This window comes from Plectropomus leopardus, chromosome 4, assembly GCF_026936395.1.
Source record: "Plectropomus leopardus strain MGB_pleo_1.0 chromosome 4, ASM2693639v1, whole genome shotgun sequence".
In the NCBI taxonomy this organism is placed as follows: Eukaryota; Metazoa; Chordata; class Actinopteri; order Perciformes; family Serranidae; genus Plectropomus; species Plectropomus leopardus.
The window spans coordinates 1,567,139-1,576,652 of NC_142179.1; the positions used below are offsets into that span (position 1 = coordinate 1,567,139).

General features: G+C 40.0%; 1 protein-coding gene across 3 annotated transcripts; it reads right to left on the bottom strand.

Annotated features, from left to right (window-relative positions):
• Positions 1–1,026: 1,026 nt before the first annotated feature.
• LOC121944733 (uncharacterized) lies at positions 1,027–9,511 on the bottom strand. Of its 3 annotated transcripts, none has more exons than XM_088076216.1 (7): positions 9,323–9,511; positions 8,681–8,744; positions 7,396–7,455; positions 6,497–7,144; positions 6,358–6,396; positions 4,554–5,741; positions 1,027–4,405 (listed from the first exon to the last, which is right to left on the bottom strand). In XM_088076216.1, the coding sequence occupies exons 2-7, from the start codon at positions 8,691–8,693 to the stop codon at positions 1,821–1,823; spliced, it is 4,533 nt and encodes a 1,510-aa protein (XP_087932342.1). In that variant the 5' UTR covers positions 8,694–8,744; positions 9,323–9,511; the 3' UTR covers positions 1,027–1,820. The 3 variants fall into 3 exon arrangements, with proteins under 3 accessions (XP_087932342.1, XP_087932341.1, XP_087932340.1); XM_088076215.1 differs by having other exon boundaries at positions 8,681–8,747; XM_088076214.1 differs by lacking the exon at positions 9,323–9,511 and having other exon boundaries at positions 8,681–9,298.
• Positions 9,512–9,514: the final 3 nt, after the last annotated feature.

Consider the following 9,514-nt stretch of genomic DNA (forward strand, 5'->3'; position numbering starts at 1 on the left):
TGTCAGATTCTCGATTTAAACTTTTTGCAGGGGGGAGGGGAAAAGAAGGGCCAGAAGAAAAGTTTTGCAGACGCCAGAAAGTATAAGTAAAAATTGAATTAAATCATATTAGATGCATATTGCTTATTGTTGCAGACTTCAAAGTCCGGGTAAAGTGAATTCAGAGATTTGTTTCAAAACACCTTCTAGATGTTGGAAACTGATTGCTGAAAACATGTTAAAAACACCCTTTATTTTATAATATTGTATTGTGGAGTTATATGGTTGACTGTTTTTTCAACATTTTCCTGTTTTGAGATTTTTTTTGGGCGGGCTTAAAACCATAGCTCAATGATGCAATGGAGCTATACTCGGCATAGCCCCGCCCCTGACGATGTAGCAGTATAAAAACGAGAAGCACATTAGCATAGTCCCACGATTGGGCGTGGCCTCCGCTCCTCCAGTGGACACGCCCCCAGGATTTCACATCAGAGAATACTCTGCATTTTTTAATGATTTTGAGACCTTTTACAGACTTGTCATTTTTTTTGGTCATTCAAATTTGGTCAGGTGTTTAATAACACATCTTTCTGTGATGTGACAAACTCAGAACACATTTAAATTATCAATTTACCGGGATTTTAACATATAGACAGTGACATTTATGTCATGGTGTCAGGTCACATTTAGTCTTTGTATCAACACAACGCTCAACATCATCAGGATATTTCATCCGACTTACTTTCATTGATCTAATTCATAATATGATGAATACGAATGATTCAAAAACCCTTCTTTGGTAAAATGTTCTAGTATATTAGACATCATGCAATGCTTAAATTTCTTTTAAATCACCTTTAAGTTTTTCATTGTTCAGGTTTCAAAATCATTAAAAGAAAAACAACAAAAGCGGTATATTGTTAAAAGAGTCAAATAAAGTGTGCAGAGCTGCAAAAGAAGCTTCAATTCATTAATGTTAGAGCGCCACCTGCTGGACAAAACACTGAAAACACAACAGATTAGATCTCTGACATGAAACCATCCATCAACTGTTCAAAGATTTTAAGGTTTATTTGCACAAAATAAAACAACAGAAGTACAATAAGACAAGATTACAGGAGATTTAGAAACCTTTCTAAAGAATCTCACCTGAATAAGAATATTCAAATTCAAATAAAACAGGAACGCAATAATAAAATAAATCAATAAAAGCAGGCAAACAGACAAACACAAAGTATGATGTAAATTAAAAAAAAACAAAAAACTATTACAAAATAAGATAATGAGGTGTGAATGTGTTAGTGCAGTCGTTCTCAGCTGCTCCACATTTCTCCTCAGTCATTAGTTTGAGCTCTACAATTCAGCGATATTACCATATATTCAAGTTATTTCATAAACATATGGGCTGAAATAAAACATATTGCATAAAATGCAATTACTTAAAACTTGGCAAATAAAAAGCACTGCAACCAAAAACTGCATATTATTGCTGAAACTACCTGTAACATGCAGTATGTTTATGAAAGTCAACATCAACATGATCACAGTCACATTAAAACTGTGTGAGTGTAATTCTAACTGTATGAAAGGTCTTGTATTGTACGTGAGGCATTTAAAAAAATAAACTCTTTTAACTGCTAACAAAGTGAAGCATTAGTACAGTTGCTATGGTTACTGCAGTTTAACACTGCAAAGACTAGCAGCCAATAAGAAGTATTTTTATGTCCATGGTACGTACTGCAGAGTAATCGACTGTAAACTATCATCGTGAAATGTTTCCACAATAAACGAAGCACGTCTCAAACTGCTCTGCTGTTGTGACATTTACGAGAAACAAATCCTCATAAAATCGAACACCATGATGTTTCTTCTTCTTCCAGAAGTTTCTGTATCAAGTCACTTATTTGTTTTTCATGCATTTGCTGCAGAATTTTCTTTTCTTCGTCGTTTTTCACATTCTTCATTTCCCTTTCATGTTTTTTCAATAAGACATCGATTGTTTTCGCATTGTCTGCCTTTTTGGTCACACATTTCACTAATTCAGAAATCTCACTTTGGTGGTCTGTCTTTATTTGTTCCTCTCTGCAGTGTGAAAGAGCCTTTAAGAGGTCGTACTCCTCGTCTTTGTCCTTCAGCTGTTTCTCGTGCTCTTGCTTCTGAGCAGCAAACTGCCTGTCGTATCTTTCTTTGAATTCACTGAACGCTTCAGCTCTCTTTCTGGGTTCCTCTTCATACGTCCTCATCAGATTCTCCATTTTTGTCTTATATTTCTCCTCCAACTCTTTTCTCTCTTTTTCCTCTTGTTCTCTTCTGATTCGGTCCTCTTTGATTCTCTTATTTTTATCTCTCTTTCTTTCTTGTTCGTACTCTGCTTGGAGTTTTCTAAGTCTTGTTTGTTCCTCTTGTCGTCTTTGTTCATCTTCTTGATATCTTTTCTCCCACCATTCTTGTTGTTTTCTCTCCCAGTTCTCTCGTTCTTTTCTCATCTCTTCTCTGCTCTCCTCCAGCTTTCTTTCCTTTGATTCGGACTCTAACTTTATTTTTTGCTCCAAAGCTGAAACTTTGTGTTCCCAATCCTGTCGCTGAATTTCTTCCTCGAGTTTTCTCGTTCTGTCTTTTACTTCTCTCATTTTCTGTTCTTTCTGTCTCTCCTCACGTTCCTTGTTTATGTTTTCCTCCATTTCTTTCAGTTGTTTTTCTCTCAGTTGTCTATCCTTCTCAATTTCTGCTCTCTGTTTTTCCTCTCTGTCTTTTCTCTCTTTTTCCTCTTGTTCTCTTCTGATTCGGTCCTCTTCCATTGTTTTCTTGAAGGATTTTTCCCTTTGTTCGTACTCTTCTTGAAGTTTTCTAAGTCTTGTTTGTTCCTCTTGTCGTCTTTGTTCATCTTCTTGATGTCTTCTGTCCCACCATTCTTGTTGTTTTCTCTCCCAGTTCTCTCGTTCTTTTCTCATCTCTTCTCTGCTCTCCTCCAGCTTTCTGTCAGTTGTTTCCTTTGATTCTGCCACTAATTTTATTTTTTGCTCCAAAGCTTGAATTTTTTGTTCCCAGTCCTGTCGCTGAATTTCTTCCTCTTGCTTTTTCTTCCTGCCTTCTTCGTCTCTCTTTTTCTGTTCCTTCCTTCTCTCCTCTCGTTCCTTTTCTATCTTCTCCTCCTTTTCCTCAAGTAGGTCATGTAGTTTCTTTCGCAGATTTCTCTCCTTTTCAACTTCTGCTTTCTGTTTCTCCTCCAACTCTTTTCTCTCTTTTTCCTCTTGTTCTCTTCTGATTCGGTCCTCTTTGATTCTCTGATTTTTATCTCTCTTTCTTTCTTGTTCGTACTCTTCTTGAAGTTTTCTAAGTCTTGTTTGTTCCTCTTGTCGTCTTTGTTCATCTTCTTGATATCTTCTGTCCCACCATTCTTGTTGTTTTCTCTCCCAGTTCTCTCGTTCTTTTTTCATCCCATCTCTGCTCTCCTTCAGCTCTCTGTCCTTTATTTCTGACTCCAACTTTAATTTTTGCACCAAAGCTTCGACTTTTTGTCTCCACTCCTGTCGTTGTAATTCTTCAGCTTGCTTTCTCTTCCTGTCTTCTTCTTCTCTCATTTCTTGTTCTTTCTTTCTCTCCTCATGTTCCTTGTTTATCTTTTCCTCCTTTTCTTCAAGCAGTTTTTCTCTCAGTTGTCTCTCCTTTTCAATTTCTGCTCTCTGTTCATCCATTCTGCTTTTCACCGCTTGCATTTCTTCCTCGTGTTTTCTTCCCATTTCCTCTCTCTGTCTCTCCATCTCGTCTTCCTTCTCCTTTAGGATCCTCCCAACGTCTGCTTCATGCAGCATCTCATTAGTGTAGCAGCTGCCTCCATTTGTCTTCACCATGGAGTTAATCTTGGTTATCAGCTCTCTGACTTGTGTCCGGTTACCTTCATCATAGTTATTGAACACATGGTATCTTCCTCCACAGTCAGCAATCAGCTTCTTACAGGAATCGTCACATTTCTTTTCTATGTATTCTTCAATGGACACTTCATCAGTTTCCAGTGAATCTCCTCCAGTGAAAAGAATGATGGTGAAGTTTTCAGAATTCTTCCCAAAGACTTCCTTGATTAATTTTAATGTCTCCTTCTCTTCTGGTGCGAATCTGCCGATTTGTAACACCAACAGGAAGACATGTGGTCCTGGAGCCAGAAGACTGATGCATTTCGACAGCTCCTCAGTGACTTCCTCCTGGCTCAAACTACTGTCCAACAGACCAGGAGTGTCGACCACAACAACAGGACGACCGTCCACCTCCCCCGATGCTTTCTGACAGCGTTTGATGTCTGATTTAAGGCTTGATTCAGCTTCAAACTCTTCCCTTCCCAGAATGGTGTTTCCTGAAGAGCTCTTTCCACAGCCGGTCTCCCCGAACAGCACAATCCTGAGACACTCTGGACTCTGCTTCTCATCATCACCTGTGAAATAAAAACACTTTGAGTTACTTTATATGCAGACAGAGCAGTATAAACTGCATGGTGTTATGTGCAGCGGGTTTAAGACACAGAAAAAAGGACTATTATTTAACAGATTTTATATTTAAAACTTGAAATTCACAGTACTTACAGCTGACTGTGCTTTTTGATCTCAGGTCTCTCAGTTCAGCCTGAAGTGTGCTGATCTTTTCTCTTTGAGCATGTGCGTATGTTTCTGTTGTGTAGCCGTGTGGTTCGTCTTCATTGGGTCTCAGTTTCATCTTTTCCACAGCATCCAGCAGCTCTGGGATCTGCTGCTGGTCCTTGATGTTGAGAACAACATATCTTCCTCCACAGCTCTCACAGAGCTCCTGGATGTCTCTGCTTTCTTTTACAAAGTTAACAACAGCTGGAGCTGCAGGATCTGACTCCACAGTGAACAGAATCAAGGTGAAGTCATTGACTCGAGAGCTGAACGTGTCCTGGATGGTCTTTAACTCTCCCTTGTCTTCATCGGTGAGGGGACCCACAGGTAGGACCAGGATGAAGGCGTGGACGCCCTCAGGATCACAGAGGGACACACACCTGAATGATTCCTCCATCACTGCCTCCTGAGGTTTTCCATACAAGGCAGGCAGCTCCACCAGGGACACTGGACGTCCACACACCTCTCCCTGATGTTTAACACTCTCTGGATGAAGCTCTGTCTGACCTAAAATGGCCTTGGCTGCTGAAGTCTTCCCTGCTCCTGTCCTCCCACACAGAACCAGGTTTAAAGCTGGTCTCATGGGATCAGACTTTGGTCTGATGGTCTCTTCAGTGAAGGAGAGGAAGGTTTCATTAGCGTCACGTACGATGTTCTCCATCTTCTGCATTAGTGACGGACGGTTGTTTTGAGCCATGCTGTAGTGTCTTCCTCCACAGTCTTCAATGAGCTGACTGACAGACTGACGCGTTTCACCGCCCTCATGTGTCGTAATGACCATCGAGTGTTTGAAAGCATCTTGACCAAACAGACTCAGGATGAACTTCAGCATTTTTCTGTTATTCTCTGTGAATTCAGAAGGCTTCACCATCAGCAGCAGGACATTTGGTCCAGGGAGGCAAAGAGTCATGCAGCTCCTCATCTCTTCTATGACTGCGTCCACAGAAAGACTGGGGATGTCTGGAGTTTTCACAACTTTCAAAGGCTTTCCGCTCCACTCTCCACAGGCGACCTCACATTGCTTTTTGATATTTATTTTATGATATAGCACCTGTTTGCTCCCCGTGATCAAGTTGCACAGTGTCTTCTTTTTGTCCTCACTTTTTCCAAATAACACAATCCTGAATTCACATGCTGTGAAATAACAGATATATCTTAAGTTAGAGAAGATTCCACTGACAAAATCCTCATTACTCATAAATCATCACACTTGCAATTAGTCATTAACTTAACAAAGAGGAATGCAGACACTAATGACTAGTCACTTCGTACTGCATCAAACTATGTGCCCTCCACTTTGAAATATATCAACCACAATTCTCCATGACACAGATACTAAAAAATGCTAACCAAATCTCTTGTCTGATACTACAGATATTAGCATATAGCTCATATAATATCTCAGTGTGATATGACCCCTCAGCAGGACAATGACCCATGCCACACTACAAAAACTCTTCAGGAATGGCTTGAGAAATTTGACAAAAAGCACAAGAAATCAGCCTGCCCTCCGTATTCCCGAAATGCAAATCTGATGATGTAACATGTGCTGTGTGGTCAGTCTGCAACAGCATTTGAGTGGGTGGTGCTTATCAAGATGCAGCCACATGAATGTCAGGACTACAAAATTCTCAGGAGAACATTGGGTTGTAACAAGACGATCAATGACAGTGGATTTAATGTTTTGGGTGACAGATTTGCTGTAGATTGCCAATGCATGGATTCAGATAATAACATGTAATTTACTTACGCTGATGGGACAGGGTATATTCACTGGGAGCCTTTGTCTCTGTAAAAGATAATGCCAGATATGACAGTGTGATTACACAGAAATTAGTAAATTATAAAATATAAAGTTCTCATGAACTAAATCACTGTCCTGCACTTACCAAAAGCTTTTGGTGGATCCAAGTCAACACTGAGTTCTCCTGTTTGTTTCAGACTGGTGTCCTGATCAGAAACCAAAGGTGGTGCTGCATCTTCAAACACATCACAGCTCACATGCTCTCCATTGTTCTCTTCTACAATTTGACCCAAACGTGTTAACAGCTCTGAACGTTCGAGGTTCTTCTGCTTCAGGTGTCTGTATCTACATTTCTTGATCAGGTCTTTTAAGGGCTGCTCTGGTTCATCTTTGTCTGTGAAACCTGAACTCTCCTCTCTGGGTGGTGATATCAGGATCAATGAATGATCAAATGATTGATCACTGAAGAGTTTCAGGACTCTGCAGAGTCTCAGTTTGTGTCTCTCAGTGAAGTTTTCAGGCTGCAGAACCAGCAGGAACACATGAGGTCCAGGATCAGAGAGTCTCACACAGTTTTTCAAATGTTCTGTCAGTTTGTTTTCAGAGATGTCAGGATGCAGCAGGTCTGGGGTGTTGATCAGAACTACATCTCTGTCTTTCAACTGTCCTCTTCCTCTCAGACAGCGGTCTGGTTCTTCCTCAGTGTTGAACACAGTCTCTCCCAGGATGAAGTTCCCCACTGAGCTCCTCTCAGACCAGCTGTCTGCCAGCAGAACGACCCTCAGCTCAGACACTGAAAAGAAAACACTGAATTAGTAAATCCTTCTTGGTGTAGACTTCTACCAAAACAAAATCAAAAATGATGGTTTAGAAACAATGAGTGGGGCTTTAATAGTACTTCGTCATCTAAAAAGATATCCAAAAATGGATTTGTAAATATTCAAATTGAAGTAAATGTGAGATTGTACCCACCAAATACAAACAGTGTGATTCTGGATATTATTTTATACAAACATTATTCTGACTCAGGTCAGGTTAACTCACTGTCTGGTGGCAGCCATTGGTAACTGCTGTTCCGCTTCAGTGGTTTCTGATCATTTGTGGCTGTAAAGATGCAGAAAAATACTTTATTTAAATGCAGTACAGGCAGACGCAGTCTTTAACAAAAAGGGACACTTGCTGTAGACTTGTCTGTATTCATATTTTATGTGTTTGTGTTTTTACATAATTTTAGATTAGAATAAGAAATGTTTCTTCCTTTGATCGACAAGTCTACAGACAAAACTGGAGAGGATTTAAGGACAACACTGTGCATTTTGAAGAAACATTTGAGTATTTGAGTAGTTTAGAAACCTTAGTGCATGAGAATAATTGATTACATTAGGTGGCAGATTCAGTCAAGTATTTGTACGGGTATGGGTGCACATAAATGAAATTTGACTGTTTTTTCGGGTTGGTCTCATTGTACATAACTGGGTTGCCATCAGACTCTGCCCAGTTCTGGCTGAGACACAGATGACTCAGCTGAGGTCTGTCTCCATGGGGCCAAATGTGAGCTTTGACCCTATTACTTCTGCCAAATCTGGCCCAGATTTAACTGTTATGGACACGGGCCTATTCTGGCTGAGACATGGCAGCTGGATAACACAGCAGCCAGCACTGAAACATGTTCTGGCCCATTGATGGTGGCCAAATCTGGGCCTGACTGGGCATAGAAGACACGGGCTGATCCTGGCTGAGACATGGCTGCCAGCATCAAAATGTGCTGTGACTTGTCAATCATTACTAAATCGTGCTTATCTTGCTGCTGCTTCAATCACAAAATCTTTCTGCAGGAGGCAAAGTCTTTCCTTCAGATCTTAATCATTACTTGTCATCGGTTACTGTCTTATCTGTGTCAAACAAGTACCTGTACTTTCACCTGTCTCGCCTGATTGAACCAGACTTTGCCCCTTTATTCATCCGAGTCATCACATTTGGCTTTAAGATTAAATCTATTTGCCTCTCTGCTACTGTCAGTTGTCATTTCAGACAAAATATGCAACTCTGCTCAAGTTCTCATTATTTCCAGCACCCCGGATTTCAGAAGCCCTCCTCCAAAATCACATCCATCCAGAATTTGAGGCGTTTCTCGTCAACCCATCCTCCACCACCACTTCTCACATCTCATGTCTGTTTAAACATGAAATCTCTGCACCCTAAAAATTTAATGAGGTGGCAATGGAGTAACCAAAGGCTCATATTAAACCTTCTGTGCACCAGGTCAATATATTTATGATCAATCTTAAATGAAGTCTCTCCTGACTGAGGTAAATGTGACTGAACTCACCTGTTGCTGCCATGATGTCACTCTCCTGGAAACAACATCAGGGACGAATTCAACTGGAAACCAGCTGCTGGGTTTGAGCATAACAAAAATAACAATAATAATTATAACAGTAACAATAATAACTTTGACATAAATGTGTTGAAACCTCAAAATAAACTAAAAGACACAGTAGCTTAATGAATACAACGTCTAACAGCAGTCTCCGGGTGTTGGGGTCTCTCACGTCATCTTACAGCACATTTATGCTATATAAAAAAAATGTCTGGTCACTTCTGACTTCCTTCCATCACATGGCGACTCTACACATCACCTCAGCTTAAACATTAATCAGCATCAATAAACATTTCTCACAGACGTCTTACTAAATCTAATTATCCATACATTTCATATAGACTGTCAAACTGAAAACATGTCTGATGCTCTAGGTTCAGACCAAAACACAGAAAATCTGTTTTCTCGCTATAATCACGTCAGCTCGGATTTCACAGACATCCACCGTTACAGACCAGAGTTTATTCATAAACCTTCACTGATCTGATATCAACTCTGCTAAAGCACCCATAACAATATCCACTTACTATGACTACTTGATAGTTTCTTTAGCGTTAGGTTTAGTTTCTAGTGTTAGAAGAGTTGACTCACCTGATGCAGTACTTGTTGCGCCACGATGAGCGGTAAAAGTGAAAGTAAAATGATAACGGGGGGAGGGGGAAAATGGCGACGATAAACGTTTTAAAAATGATTTTTTAAAGTTATATAAACCTGTATGAGTCCTAAAAGTCGTCCATCACTTTACAGCATACACGCATTGTTGATATTTATAAGTATATTACA